General features: G+C 39.3%; 1 protein-coding gene across 2 annotated transcripts in view; it reads left to right on the forward strand.

The window, feature by feature from the left end:
• The window catches only part of CDH7 (cadherin 7), a 340,655-nt gene that overhangs the window by 156,744 nt on the left and 167,247 nt on the right, over window positions 1-16,664 (forward strand). For both annotated transcript variants that reach the window (XM_089671067.1, XM_089671068.1), the window contains exon 3: window positions 14,126-14,420. In XM_089671067.1, coding sequence (XP_089527193.1) covers window positions 14,126-14,420 — 295 coding nt within the window. The remainder of the gene's footprint in view (window positions 1-14,125; window positions 14,421-16,664) is intronic.

Consider the following 16,664-nt stretch of genomic DNA (forward strand, 5'->3'; position numbering starts at 1 on the left):
AAACAGGTTAAAAATATGTTAAAAAAAATAATAAAATGTTAAAAAATGGCCAGCATGCTGGAAATTAAATACTGGAAACATTTTGATAAATAGAAGACTAAAAAGGGGAGCCAATCTAATTATCAAACTGAAAAATAAACTACATTAAAGTATGTGAACTAGAAAACACATAATGAAAATAAAGTGAGAAACTGTTAGATATACCTTAAAAATGTATAGGAAAATCCACTGGGATTGTTAAAACAGTTGATCTCCCATTTCACGTTATGCCCATAGGTGGTGTAGGTCTTACATTCATGGATCCATTTAGTTTCCAATCAGGATTTTTCCCTCATTGCCAGACCCCTTCTCCAATGAGGGTTATGCTTATCTAGGCCTATAAAAAGGGTGCTAGTTCAAAATGTTCAAAATGCTTAGATACACTATAGGATTTGAATCATCTTTTTATATTACCCACATGTTCATTGAGGCAAACATGTAGGGCCTGTGTCTTCTCTACATATTGGAGACCACAGGGGTACTGCAAAAGGTATACTACATTCTTAGAAACACAGGCGATAAAGGCCTTGACCCTACACTTTTTAGATGCCTGGGCAGAATGAAAAGTAGTAATCTTACAGCCCTTAAAATAATTAATTTCAAGTTTTGTCTTCTGTGTTTTATGACCATACACCAGGCACGCTGTACCTGGAAAGTGGAGAGGATCTCAGTTGGAGAGTTGGGCTGATTGTCTGGCTTGACCTGGGTGGATTCCTACCCTATCTATTATGTGCATTTGACCATTCATAGCCCAAGGGTCAACGTGCTCTGGTAAGCTGCAGAATGTTTTAATGTGGGTGCACAGCACTGGGTGTAATTTTATTGCATTAAGTAAAACTTTCTTTCTTCATTTCGCACAAACACAATCTTCTGCTGAAGATTTGAATGTTTGAACTTATTTGAATTACAAACTTTTCCTTGCTATTGTGTGGGTGGTTTGTGTACTTATGTTTTTCACATTACTTATTTGTATATAATGAGTGAAGTAGTTCACCTGGAGTAGCACAAATCGATACTCGTCTGGGCAAATCTGATCAGCTCATTTCAATCAATTAATGTGCACTTATAATCCTGGGTGAACAGATTTTTACTACTTACCATGGTAAAATATGTGTTCGTTAAACTAATAACATGTACCGCTGATCCAGTAGCACCACATCCTCACTTGAAAAAGCAAATGAAGAAAACAATGAATATTGGGACTTTTTAGGTGCTTTATCATGCTCGGGAATATACACTCACACCAAAAATTCCATAAAAATCAATATATTTGATTCTAAAAGTCAGGGAATATCCCCATAAAACCAAATTACAAGCAAATGAGAAAATAATAATCAGTACAGTGAACCCCAATACACCTTCCTAAACCAAAAATGGTATATAGTATCATATAGTAGATGCAGCACACTGTTGAAAAACAGAGCTAGGAATGTGTCATATCAAAATGCGTTTTGGTGGGTAGGCTTCTTCAGGGGTTCAAAGAAGGGAACACTGTAAGTACAAAAAACTCCCTTGGGAGAATCAGTGATGGAAAAGGATCTGGGGTTCTTTTTGATCACAGACCAGCAAAAGCATGCAATGTCAAGCCTTGGCTAAAAAGCTATAAAAATACTGATATATTTTAATAAGCAGGTACATTCAAGAGATAAATTAATAATTTTACCCCTTTAAAAAACACTGGCTTGGCCTCATCCTAATATGCAGTTCAGTTTCTGTCACCAATCCTCAGGAAAGACACAGTTGAAATAAAAAAGTTCAGTGAAGGGCAACAAAATTAATATCTCAGTGGTGATTCTAGCATAATGAGAAAACTTAGGGGAACATAGGGAGAAAAAAGCACATGTGGCCACTCAGTAAAATTGTACAAGAAGTGGTTTAACCTTAAACTGTGTAAGGGGTTATTTGTCAGATAAGTAAGAGTATGGTACTTCCTCCCACAGTTGTTGGTGTCAGCAGGGACTGTCAATAATTTAGAAACAAATCTTAGATGGGCATCTTAGCAAATGCAATATACATTGAAATGGGAAATGGTATTGACATAAACAAACACACACAGGCACATACACACTTTGAACTGGATGGACTGGTGTCTTTATTCAACCTTACTATTTAACGATGTAATGAAGACTGGAGGTCCTCAGCTATGAGGATCAATTACATTGATTATAGTTATTCACTCTGGAGAAGAGGTGATTAAAAGGGGATGATTACAATGTACAAATATATCAATGGTGACTCCAGTAACTGTGATAAACTGTTTACTCTAAGGTCCCTGAAGAGGACACGTGGCCATGAAACAAGGTTAGAAGACATTGCGCAAAGGGTCCTTTACTCTTGTAGCACTTAAAATGTGGAACTCCCGCCCCCCAGGAAGCGGTACTAAGAATGTCTCTTTTAGGAAGCAGAATATACAGGGCTATGACAAACAGTAGAGAATAGAAATTGCACACACATAGGTTGAACTGGATAGACCTATGTTTTTTTCCAACCATATACAATATGTAACCCAAATTTGGGATTTTATTTACTTTAACTTTCAACAATAATGGTAAACGTGATGGATAGAGAGGTTGGGGCACAGACGGCAATAAAAAATTTAAATATTTTCTAATTCCTCTCCACTGTGTCCAAAATCAAAATAAAACATTTTGCCTTTACATACTGCATACTCTGACATTTTGCTAATACTTTGTGTATCAATACTGTATAGACCTTAGAAAAAGGATATATACCCCAAAAGCCTGTCTTGAAAATGGAACTGTTAGTACAAATAAAAAAATATTACGTACAGTACTCAGCTCAATGAAAACAATCTAATAGTTTAAAGCCTATTTCTGTAAAAGTCTCAGTTTCTACATTCGCTGAAAAGAAATGCTTGTGATGATTTCAGAGCTCTGTGCATTGCACAGAAGTAATCTTGGCACTTTATTACTAAAAATATATACAGTATATTGTCAAGTGACATGTCAGTCTGTACCATGATCCTGCATTTCCATAGATTAGAGGAACAAAACTGAGTGCACAACTCTGAAGAATAGCCCCAGAAACTGTGGTCATGAGTTTTATAAGTTGTCAGGTCAGGTTTGTAATATGATTTTCTGAAAACACATTTTAAAGGTCTAAGAACAAAGTAAAAACTGAAACTAGTGGTTTCATAAAGGGATGGATTTAGATTCAGTTCTCCCATTAGGCAATGCTGTTTGCAGACTACATTTACACAGTAGGGTGGATTTTCTTAACCGCTTCCATACAGGGCACTTTTACCCCCTTCCTGCCCAGGCCATTTTTCAGGTTTCAGTGCTCTCACACTTTGAATGACAATTGCGCAGTCATACAACACTGTACCCAAACTAAAATTTTATAATTTTCTTGACACAACTAGAGCTTTTTTTTGGTGGTATTTAAACAACACTGGGGTTTTTATTTTTTGCTAAATTAACAAAAAAAGACCAAAAAGTTTTAAAAAAATAACCACATTTTTCTTTGTTTCTGTTATAAAAGTTTGCAAATAAATAATTGTTCTTCATAAATTTAGGCCAAGATGTATTCTGCTACATGTCTTTGGTGAAAATAACCCAAATTAGGATGTATTATTTAGTTTGTAGGAAAGTTATAGCGTTCACAAACTATGGTATATATCTGAATATTGATCAATCGTGAAGTACTGACGGCCAATCTAATTTCTTGAGGTCCAAGAAGGTCAGAACAGTATAGATATCCCCCAAATTACCACTTTTTGCAAAGTCGACAGTCCGACGTATTTCATAAGAGGCATGGCGAGTTTTTTGAAGTTGTAATTTTTTTGTCATAATTTTTTGGAAAATGAAAAAATTAAAAAAATTATTTTCACTATTTTTTTTTTACATACTGTCACCAGTGCAGTACAGCGTCATCATATAACTGGCATGGCAGTGATCAGGGACACTGACTGGTGACAGTACGAAAAAAAAAAAAATCTTTTTTTTAATTTTTTTTTATTAGTTTTCATTTTTTATTAAATTTTTTTCTCTTTTTTTAAGATTTTTTTTTCATATTTCACTATGACCAAAGTAATCAGTATTTTTTTTTTTTTTACACAATTTGCTTATATCAAAGAATTACTATTATTAGCATTTACCTAAATGACCGATTCATTCAGGGTTTTTTTTGTGGTTACCTGTGATTTGGCCATGGCTAATCACATGCCACATCTCAGCTGTGATTGGCCCAGCTTGTGCATGTGATCGCTGTGACCATTCACAGCTAGACACACTAGTATACAATGGATGGCATGAAAGGAAGCCATCCATTGTATACAACTGTCATGTGACCTGCTGTGATTGGTCACAGCAGGTCACATGGTACTGGAAACGGGGCCAGTACACAGATCTGTCATCGGCCGTGTCCGAGGTACACGGCCAGTGACAGATCGTGCCACAGAGCGGCCCTGCAGGCAGGCAAACTCTGCATGCCTGAAAAAGACACCATATGGCGTCCACCCGGAGGGATGGGCTGCTTTTGTGCTATTGGTGTTAACTGAGCTTAGTAATTAAGGTAAAAGAGTGTTCATGTCATTTAACCAATGATGTGTAAGTATACATTATTTTTTTTAATTGTCCCTTTATATACACTGCTCAAAAAAAGTAAAGGAACACTTTGAAAACACATCAGAACTCAATGGGGAAAAATATCATGCTGGATATCTATACTGATATGAACTGGGTAATGTGTTAGGAACATAAGGATGCCCCATCGTTTGATGGAAATGAAAATTATCAACCTACATAGGACTGAATTCAGACACCCCAAAACCAAAGTGAAAAAATTATGCAGCAGGCTAGTCCATTTTGCTGAAATTTCATTGCAGCAACCCAAAATGGTACTTAATAATTTGTATGGCCCCAAAGTGCTTGTATGCATGCCTGACAATGTCGGGGCATTCTCCTAATGAGATGACGGATGGTGTCCTGGGATATTTCATCCCAGCTCTGGACCAGGGCATCAGTGAGCACCAGCACAGACTGAGGTGCAACCTGGCGGCATCGGATTGACCAAAACATGATATCCCAGAGGTGTTCTATTGTATTTAGGTCAGGCGAGTGTGGGGGACATTCAATGGTATCAATTCCTTCATCCTTTAGGAACTGCCTTCATACTCTTGCCACATGAGGCCAAGAATTGTCTTGCACCAGGAGGAACCCAAGACCCACTGCACCAGCGTAGGGTCTGACAATGGGTCCAAGCGTTTCATCCTGATACCTAATGACAGTCAGGGTGCCATTGTCTAGCCTGTAATGGTTTTTGCATCCCTCCATGGATTTTCTGCCCCAGACCATCACTGACCCATTTAGGTCAGGTGAGTGTGGCGGCCATTCAATGGTATCAATTCCTTCATCCTCTAGGAACTGCCTGCAAACTCTCGCCACATGAGGCCGGACATTGTCATGCACCAGGAGGAACCCAGGACCCACTGCACCAGCGTAGGGTCTGACAATGTGTCCAAGGATTTCATCCCGATACCTAATGGCAGTCAAGGTGCCATTGTCTAGCCTGCAATGGTATGTACATCTCTCCATGGATATGCCACCCCAGACCATCACTGACCCACCGCCAAAACTGTTATGCTGAAAAGTGTTACAGGCAGCATAACATTCTCCACGGCTTCTCCAGACTATTTCACTTCCATCACACGTGCTCAGGGTGAACTTGCTCTCATCTGTGAAAAGCACAGGGCACCAGTGGTGGACCTGCCAATTCTGGTTTTCAATGGCAAATGCCAATCAAGCTGTATGGTGCTGGGCAATGAGCACAGGGCCCACTAGAGGATGTCGAGCTCTCAGGCCACCCTCATGAGGTCTCTTTCTGATTGGTCAGAGACATTCCCACCAGTGGCCTGCTGGAGGTCATTTTGTAGGGCTCTGGCACTGCTCATCCTGTTGCTCCTTGCACAAAGGAGCAGATACCTGTCCTGCTGATGGGTTAAGGACCTTCTACGGCCTTGTTCAGCTCTCCTGGAGTAACTGCCTTGTCTCCTGGAATCTTCTCTATGCTCTTGAGACTGTGCTGGGAGACATAGAAAACCTTCTGGCAATGACACGTATTGATGTGCCATCCTGGAGCAGTTGGACTGCCTGTGCAACCTCTGTAAGGTCCAGGTATCGCCTCATACTACCAGTAGTGACACTAACCCTATCCAAATGCAAAACTAGTGAAAAACAGTCAGAAAGATGAGTAGGGAAAACAATGTCTGTGGCCTCCAACTGTACAACCATAACTGTTTTTGTCTCTTTGTTGCCCATCTAGTGCACCTGTTGTTAATTTCATTAACACCAAAGAAGCTGAAACTGATTAACAACCCCCTCTGCTACTTAACTGACCAGATCAATATCCCAGGAGTTTAATTAACTTGATGCTACACTCTGATTAAAAAGTGTTTATTTAATTTTTTTGAGCAGTGTATGATTGTGCATTCAAAGTGTACACAGTTTGCCTTATTTACAAACTCTTTGATAAGTTAATTCCCTTTATACATTTTAGTAAATCAGCTTCAGTGTGTTTAGGTTTCATTGATAAGTATGTTGTATCCATGTTATTTTTTCAGGATATTAAGACTAGTACTTAAGTTTGCAGATCAAAGAGTATATTTTTTCTGCACACAATGTGAGTTAGAACAACCTTTGTATGGAGGGGAAAGTAGCTGAACTATTTTGGCGTAAACAGGGGCGGACTGACAACTTATGGGGCCCCTGGGCAATAGGGGATCATGGGGCCCCTGTGTCCTTGCCCAAACTCACAAAAGCCTATAAAAAAGGTACCAGGGGCATTTCATGAAGCCCCCTACTGACCCCGGGCCCTCGGACACGCGCCCAAGTGCTCGAATGGTCAGTCCACCCCTGGACGTAAAGTTAGCTCCTTCTTTAAAGAACATATACCAAGCAAATTATATCCCAGTGATAAATTACCTCAAGGATGAACTGAGGAGATCTGCAATTCGATTACTCCTGTGGAAAGGTCGTATAAATATGATAAAGATGGTGATTGGCCCAAAGATTCTGTATAGGCTTCATATGCTCCAAATATATTTATCGAGGTTGTTTTTTGAGACTATAAAAAGGATGATTCTTAAATATATTTGGGCGAATAAGAAACCGAGAGTTAGTTGAGAGACACTGTGTAAAGACAGAAGTAATGGGGGTTTAAGTATCCCATACTTTAGGAGATATTACTGCTCTGTGTTGATTTCCCGTATAGCAGACTGGACATATAATTTAGAGAGGAAAAGTTGGGTAAAGATAGAAAGTTCACTGAGTGAGGCACAATTAGATAAGATAATTTGGCTTCCACAACAGTATCGAAATCTCTCTGAAAACAAGTAATTTAACACGGAATGTTCTTAAGACATGGGATAGAATTTATAAACGATGGGGGTGGGAGTACAATCATTGTTATTACCACTGGAGGGAACAGATTTTTTTTCCCCCAGGGAAAGAAGATATAACAGGCAAATGGATAAAAGATAAAAATGCACGTTTGAAAGATATCACTAATAAAGGGAATTATGTTCTTTTGTAGATTTAACTTGTTGCCGACCGCAGATAGCCGAATGACGGCTGCAATGCGGCCGGCCAGTTCTGAGTGGACGTCATATGACGTCCCCCCAGAACGCGCTCTCCTGCGCGCCCCAGGGGGCGCGCACCCGGCGATCTCCATGATCGCTGTGTCCTACGGACACAGCTGATCACGTGATGTGGTAAAAGGCCAATCACAGCGGCCTTTTACCACATGATCAGCGGTGTCCAATGACACGCTGATCAGAGGGAAATTCAAGTGCCGGTTCTCGGCTGCATTTTCCTCACGCTGTCAGAGGAAAGTACTGCCGAGAACCGGCAGTTGTCAGAGCGGGGATCGGCACCGATCATCAGGGCACTGATGATCAGTGCCCTGATGATCGGTGCCCAGCAGTGCCACCCGCAAGTTCCGCCCACCTGTGCCCAGCAGTGCGCCCACTAGCTCCGCCCACCTGTGCCCAGCAGATCACCCACCTGTGCCCAGCAGTGCACCCACCTGTGCCACTCTGCAATGTCACACACCTGTGCCCAGAAGTGCCACCAACCTGTGCCCAGCAGTGCCACCCACCTGTGCCCACCAGTGCCACCCACCTGTGCCCACCCACCAGTGCTGCCCACCAGTGCCACCCATCAGTGCAGCCCAGCAGTGCTGCCAGTCAGTGCCACCAGTCAGTGCCCAGCGGTTGTGCCAGTCAGTGCTGCCAGTCAGTGCCCAGCAGTGATGCCAGTCAGTGCCGTCTATCAGTACCCATCATCAGTGTCACCTATCAGTGCCGCCTATCAGTGCTGCATATTAGTGCCGCCTATCCGTGACACCTCATTAGTGCTGTCTATCAGTGCCGCCTATCCGTGCCACCTCATTAGTACTGCCTATCAGTGCCCTTTAGTGCTGCCTATCAGTGCCCATCAGTGCCGCCTATCAGTGCCCATCAGTGCTGCCTCATCAACGCACATCAGTGAAGGAGAAAAATTACCTGTTTGAAAAATTTTATAATAGAAACAAAGAAACTTTTTTTTTTTTCAAATTTTTGGCAATTTTTTATTTATAGCGCAAAAAGTAAAGCGCCCAGTGGCGATTAAATACCACCAAAAGAAAGCTCTATTTGTGAGAAAAAAATGATCAAAATTTCATATGGGTACAAAGTTGCATGACCACGCAATTGTCAATCAAAGTGCGGCAGCGCTGAAAGCTGAAAATTGACCTGGTAAAAAAGGGGGTATAAGTGCCTGGTAGGCAAGTGGTTAAAAGATAAGACAGAAATAGTTTTAGGTTAGATGAGTGGCGTTATTACCAACTAAGACATTTTGTAACTGCGCTCCCGAGACCACTAAGGATGGGGGAGGATATGTATCCATTTGAAAAACTACTCAGTAAGGACACAAGAAGAAAACCTGTTACTAAAAATATTTACATTAGTACACGGTGCGGTGGATATGAAAATAGTAGAAATGAATTACAAATGTTTAGCAAGGTGGTACATCACTCCTAGTGTGGCACATAACGTACGAGCAGAGAGTTTACGTTTATGTTGGAGGGTATGTGGGATGAAGGGGACAATGGCATATATTTGGTGGGAATGTCCTAAAATACAGGCATTTTGGCGAGGAGTAATACAACAAATACAGGAGATAACGGATATTTGTGTATTGAAGGACCCTTGGGTATGCTTATTTCACAATTCAGAGTATACAGTGAAACAATATAAGAGCATGATGATACTTCACTTATTAAATGCGGCTAAAGGACTAATCCCTAGATTTGGCAGACACAGGAAACCCCAAAATTAACCACTTGAGATCCTGAGGATTTACCCCCCTTAATGACCAGGCCTCTTTTTGCTACTCGGCGCTGCACTAATTCAACTGATAATTGCGTGGTCATGCAATGCTGCACCCAAACGAAATTTATGTACTTTTTTTCACACAAATAGAGCTTTCTTTCGGTGTAATTTTATCACCTGTGTGCTTTTTATTTTTCACGCTATAAACAAAAAAAGGCCAAAACTTTTGAAGAAAAACAATATTTTTTACTTTCTGCTATAAAAAATATATAGTAAACTCAAAGTTGGTTATAAATTTTGGCCAAAATGTATTCTGCTCCATGTTTTTGGTAAAAAAAATCCCAATAAGTGTATATTGATTGCTTTGTGTGGAAGTTATAGCGTCTACAATCTATGGTATAAATACTGCAATTTACGCCATTTTTCTGCTATACAGTGCTGTGCTAGTTTAATGGACAATTGCGCGGTCATGCAATACGGTACATAAATGAAATTTACATCCTTTTATTCCCCACAAATTGAGATTTCTTTTGGTGGTATTTGATTGCCTGTGCGGTTTTTATTTTTTGCGCTTTAAAAAAAAGGCTTACAATTTTGAGGAAAAAAAAACAATATTTTGGACTTTTTGCTATAAAACATGTCCAGTAAAAAAAAATGCAAAAATCAAATTTAGTCATAAATTTCTGCCAAAATGCATTCTGCAACATGTCTTTGCTAAAAAAAAACCCAATACGTGTAAATTAATTGGTTTACGTGAAAGTTATAGCGTTTACAAATGGCGGGAAAGATACTGGGATTTTTAATTTTTATTTATACTAATAATGGCGCCAATCAGCGACATATAGCGGCAATCAGCGACATATGGCGGCGACCAGCGACTTATGGCGGGACTGCAGGACTGCGGCGGACATTTTGACACTGGGGGGGGGAACTGACGTGGGGTCACTGACATCCCCAGTGACACCAATACAGTGATCAGTGAAAAAAAAACACTGAAACTGTACTAATGTCACTGGGGAGGAAGGGGTTAACATTTTTAGAGTTTGCTGTGTAAGGGGAGTGTTTTACTAGGGGGCGGGGGTGTGTACTGGATGGGGGGAGGGAGGGGGGAGCTGATCGAGGGAGAGAAACTCTTCTCTCCCTCTGCAGCTTGTCGGCGAACTGTCACAGAGCAGGCTGTGTGTAAACAATGCAGCCCTGCTCTGTGTCAGTGATTACCGCCGTGACCCGGCGGAGACCTGCTGCTGACACCCGCAGGACAGGCAGGGCGGGTGCGCGCCTCGCGCACACCCCCTACCTGTTTTGAAGGCAGCCATTTTAAAAAGTGCTTTTGCCTACGAGCGCCGCCCTGCCACCGTTTATATGCGGTGGCTGGGCGGCATGTGGTTAAAAGATTGGATAATTAGAGTGGAGTATATACATAGGATTGAGGAATTATATCATACTGGAAAGGATAAAATTTTTAAAATTTAAGAAAACCTGGAGCAGATGGGAGGACTTTAAAACTTCTAAGAGATATTGGGAATTAATTAGTGTGCAAAAAAGGGATTGATAAGGAAAGAAACAAGCACCCTTATTGTAGCCGAAAGATAAAGAAGGAGAAAGGAGTGAAGAAGTAATATACAGTAGTAGGAGTAAATAATGGAACAGATATGAAAGATATAGGAAAAATAAATATGAGAATGGGGCGTGGCTTAGCTCCGGTCCAAGATGGACGCTTAGACCAGGAGCACCTGCTTCATGAGTCTTTCTCTTTAGCTCTTGAGGGATCCCTGCACATTGACCAGCCTGGTAAAGACAGGGAGGACTGGCTCTGTGACCCGGGCACCGAAAGAAGCTGGTACCCAGCCGAGCAGTAACTTGCCAACTCGGATAAAGGTCCAGTATGGATTTTGGGGTGACACCACGCTATTTGTTTTTACATTGTGGCATAGGGGTTCCCCTCAAAATCCATACCAGACCCGAAGGGCTTGGTATGGATGGAGGGGGGACCCCACACCAATTTTTGAATTATTTTTAAAATTATTTTTTAATTGCTGGAAATGTATTTTTTTAAATTCAGCTGTCACTGGGGAACCCTGCAGACAGCTGAAACATTAATGCATGGTTTTCACTACTAAAATCCTGCATGACTTAATAAAATAACTAATGTGGTATTTTAGTAGCGTTTTTTATTAATTCAAACTTTTTTCTTTTACATGCTGTGCGGTATCCTACTGCATACTCAGATGCGGTAAGATACTGCTTAGTGAATTGTGCCTACTGTATAGTAAGATTGTTTATGTACTTGTATGTACATTGTTTATGCACCCAAACTGTATGACTTGAAAACATCTTAGCCCTATAGGCACAAAGGGGTTGATATATTTAAAGCAAATAGGCATTTCATTTTGCAAAGGATTTTTTCTTTAACTTAAACATTTTTTGTTTGCACATGATTGGATGATGGAAGTGAGAACTTCACCTCATTCTCTAAGCTAGGGGAAAAGTCCATTGAACAGCTTATTTGCCTTTGGTAAATAAATCCAAAGGCCTTCACTAATTTATGACTGCCTCATCATTTTTTAGGTAAGCAAATATTCTTAAATCTACCTGGGTGAGAAAAGTTTTCACAACATGGACAAAGGAACCAAAATGTTTGAAGCGGTTAATCTCTGTTGTCAAGTCTGTACATCTCAGCTTATACTATTTACTCTTGATATATTGTGCATGTGTGTGTATATACTGCATATCTTGTATAATGATATTACCAGCTTCACATTCAAGGTGTAACACATAACATGTTTTGATATGACTGGTTCCTGCACTCCACGACCCCCCCCCCCTGATCCCCCTGATCCCCAGCTTTGACAGCTAGTGGGGGATCTTCTTCCTCCACTATCTGTCAAAATTTTAACATTTTGTGAATAAGAAACTACAAGTACTGACAACCTTAGCGGCTGTCAGCTTGCTGTTCTCAGTGACCTACCATGGCGCTGTTGAGTGCTGTGGTACTTTATTGATTCTTCCTGTCAGTATGTATCAGCGTCCTTGTACGATACAAGGTATGAACAAGTAGATACATTGACAGGTCTGCAGGAGTCCTTCCAGGCTCCTACAACAAAAAATATTAAATGCACATTTTTTTTACTTGCAAAAAAATGTGCATTTATTGTTTTTTGTTGAAAGATGAACTTATCCTTTAATACAAGTGCAGAACTAGGATAGTGCAATGTTAATTGTACTACATTGAAAGAAAAATAAGATGCAATATTCATGATGTTTTGATTTAGTTTTGTTGGGCAGCCATACTGAACAGTTCTAAAGTTATAACTCTGTATAAAAATGTCATACTTTTCCCAATCTGACAGCTATTCTTTTAAACATCAGTCAGTCTTGGGGAATGTGTATTTTACTGAGTTCTGTATAAAATATGTTTGCAAAATCTAAACAGATTTGTGTACAATTTTAAGTTGTTAAATTCCTATATATATTTAATAGTCACCTAGGAATAGAGGAGAAAGATTTATCCTTCACTGTAAAACATGTTTAGTTCTTCCAGTACTTTTTATCTACAATAAATTCCAGAGTACAAGACTTCTGACTTTAGATGTCATGGTTACTGATGTAGAATTCTTAGGCTGAGTTGCTCCCTTGACTTTCCTCTTTGAAGATTTAAAAGTGGTGTGACTATAATTGAACAAAGCATAATTTTAAAAGTAATATTGGCTACATGTCAAGACCAAAATACTGGTTTTCTTTTTATATTTTATCAAGTCTCTTACTCAGTCTTTTTTATGTGTTTGATGGTTCTTTACAGCACTGTGTAGTTTCTTGTAGACTAGTCTTGATCACCCTTGAATGTATTGATGTGTTCCTGGTTTGCTATGAGATAGCCATGTTATAACATAGATTGACACTACTAGTGTCTGCCATACACATATGTTAAAAAATAAAGAACACTGATCAATATTGTCAGAACAACCAAAGTTTGACAAGTCTAGAAGACTAATGGTGTTTGTGTATCTGTACCACTGTCAAGTTTGTGGGGTCCAACCTAAGACTACAATGGCCTTCACCACTTCAGTGGAACAGACAGAGCAGAGTGCACATATATCATATCTGAGCTATTTCTTTATAAATGTTACTATACATCAACTGTATAATAACATGAATAAGGCTTTTTACATGCAAATGTATTTATTAGGTCAGGGGAAAAAATCAACAAAATCCAGCAATCAGTTGCAGATATTTTATTTCTCCGGGTGGTCTGCAGTAAGTTGAGATATGATACATATGTGACTAGTCAAAAGGTTAACCCAGAACAAGCAAATAATAATACATTTTCAAATTTTCAGGCATAAAATGAACACATGTAGCATAGTAGCATACCCAAGGGAGAGGGCAATTTAAATGAAGTCAGTTGAATTTTGTAGAAAAAAAAGTGTTTTGTTCATGATGAGACCAAACTGTCAGTTTCAAAATATTTACACGCATATATCCTCCAGAATATTTTCAGCTCTATACTGTGTGAGTTTTAGCACAGTATGAAATGCAAAGTGATTCCAAACTGTTTATTAAGAGATATAAAATGTGTTTGCCTCCTGGAGCAGTTGACAGATCTTCATTATCTTTTGCCATAAACTAGATGGTTTTGGCAGATCATTTTCAGAACAATGACAATTCCTATTTTTTTTTTTTTAGAAATCATTGATTATATCTTACTGGGCTATCACCTATTCACTTAACAAATATCATTTTTTGTCATTTTTTTAACAGCTTCACTCAGATGTGGACACAGGAGAAAATGCCATCAAATATGTCTTGACAGGCGAGGGGGCAGGTACCATTTTCAATATTGATGAATTTACTGGGGATATACATGCAACCAAGAGGTTGGATCGTGAGGAACAAGCCTACTACACTCTTCAAGCACAAGCTTTAAACAGGCAAACAAATAAACCTGTGGAGCCTGATTCTGTGTTTGTCATTAAAGTGCAAGACATAAATGACAATGAGCCAAAATTTCTGGATGGGCCTTACATTGCTGGCATCCCTGAAATGTCACCCGTTGGTAAGAAACAAAATGCTCACATGTCTTAACAAGTATGTATAGTAATACATCTAGGAGGACTTCACTCTCAAAACCCCATGATGGGTAGCAAAAGAGTGATGAGCTATGGCAGGAATATACCAACCCAAGAGTCCACATGGAATATAGGAATAGAGCAGATGACTCAGATCTACTATCAGAAGATAAGTAAGCTAAGTAGGTGGCTTTGCTTATAGCTAGTTGTATATTTGACAAGACCATTGGGGTCCATTGGGAAGATATCTATATTTAATATGCAAAAAGAAGGAGTGCGTAATGCTGAATAAGGAGGTTATGCCTAAAGCCTGGTACACACAAGTAGTTTTTTTTTGTTCAACCCAGCAGGGTTGAGCTACTGTGTTCTGACAGGGCGGGCTGCCCTGAACACATGGTCAGTGCTCATAGCCATTGCCTGCAAGTACTGATCAGATGCCAATTGGCTGCTGGTTTTCTAGCATGCCCATTCGACAGAAGCCGGACACACTGCTGTACACACTGGCCAATAACGAAACAATAGTTTTACATTTTTTCATCAGGGCTACGAGAATATATGGAAAATATGTTACTGCGTTATTCTGTCTGGTAAAGTAAAGCAATTTAATCCTTGTAAACCCTAACAGCAAACCCTAACATAAGGATACATACACAGATGAAAGTATCAAAAAATCTTAAATAAAAATATACTTTATATCTAGGGCCACATACAAAACAAATACAAAGTAACACATTTAAGCAACTCCATGCACAGGTGCCCAAAATCCATCATCAGGTTCTAGGCATTTTCTCATTTGGGATTAAGCACATATTTAGATAATGATACTACTTTTTTTGACCCAACCAATTAAAGAAGGAAAATAATGGTTTGGGGGTGATTTATTTTTTTTATAAGGTTTCAAGTTCCTAAAAAGATGTTTCTTTTATATAAAGTACTGTATATATTTAACACGATAACATTTGATACACCCTTCACAAATGTGTTTTAACAGTAACAGCTTTTGGAATATATATATATATATATATATATATATATATATATATATTTTCTCTGTCTAATTGAAGCGATGCAGACCAGAGAGGGTAAATGAGTCACTTGTTTGACTTAAGCCAGCCATAGACAGAGGAATTTTTTTTCCTGCAACCACGTAGCCATTGTGTTCTGCTGACGGGAAGGGGGGTGGTCTGCAGAAGCCACACCCTCCAGGAGAAAACATTGACTTACATATAAAATCCAACAAGCTGGTTGTACCTAAGTTGATCAATGGGTACATTTAGCTTGCCCATACATAGTTTGAATCTCGGCCAGTCCCTGCTGAACAGGCTGAGATTCAAACCATCTATGGTTGACTTTATTCTGCTGTGTGTGATCTGAGCTCTATCTATTTACCTCTGTAAACAATAGGCTTTTATCAGCAAAGTAGTTACAGTATGTAAGTAGTTAAAGTGGTATTACACCCCCAAAAAAAATATTATATTGCAGCTTACCAATTAGATGTGATGGCTGCATTTCTTGTTTAAGCTTTCTTTTTCAATGGTGATCTGACCAGTAAGCCTGTTGTTTTTTAAAATAATAAGCTCTCTTACAATGGTAAACCATTCAACACTGACAGGGGTGATTACCGTAATCAAATTTTATTTATTATTTTATTTATGTAAAACATTTATCCCAAATGAAAAACTGTTGCTGTAACTGCTTATAAAGTGTTAGCTGGAGTTTGGCTTCAATTTTTTAGTGTATTTAAATCTGAGAGTACATCTAACACTCCCCTCCCCCCCCCCCGACTGCCAATGATGCTGTCCAAATGTGTCCCTGTGCTCATTTATCCAGTGGGAGCACTCTAATACAGGAGGTGTTTTACTGGACAAATTACCATTTAAAAATAGAGGGGGAAAAAGCAAAACAAAACAAAAAAAAGAAAACTAATGCAGCCACCACATCTAATGATTGGTAAGCTGCAATATATTACATTTTTGGTTTTGGGTTTATTACTGCTTTAAGTTAAAACAAGTCAAAATAGTAACTAGCCTGCCAAATATATGAAAGGGAGTCCAGCACCCCACATGCTGTCTGGACACAGTAAATATGAATTACTGAAATAAAAATAAATACAAAAAAAAAATCAAACATTTAACTTTTTTAGTCCCGAGCAAAAAAAATATGAAATTATATATGAAAACTATTCTCACATGCCAGTTGCTCACTCCGGTCTATCTTATTGCAATTGACAA

The sequence above is a fragment of the Staurois parvus genome, unplaced genomic scaffold, assembly GCF_062004578.1.
Source record: "Staurois parvus isolate SC_StPar_1 unplaced genomic scaffold, SC_StPar_1.0 ptg000097l, whole genome shotgun sequence".
Taxonomy (NCBI): Eukaryota; Metazoa; Chordata; class Amphibia; order Anura; family Ranidae; genus Staurois; species Staurois parvus.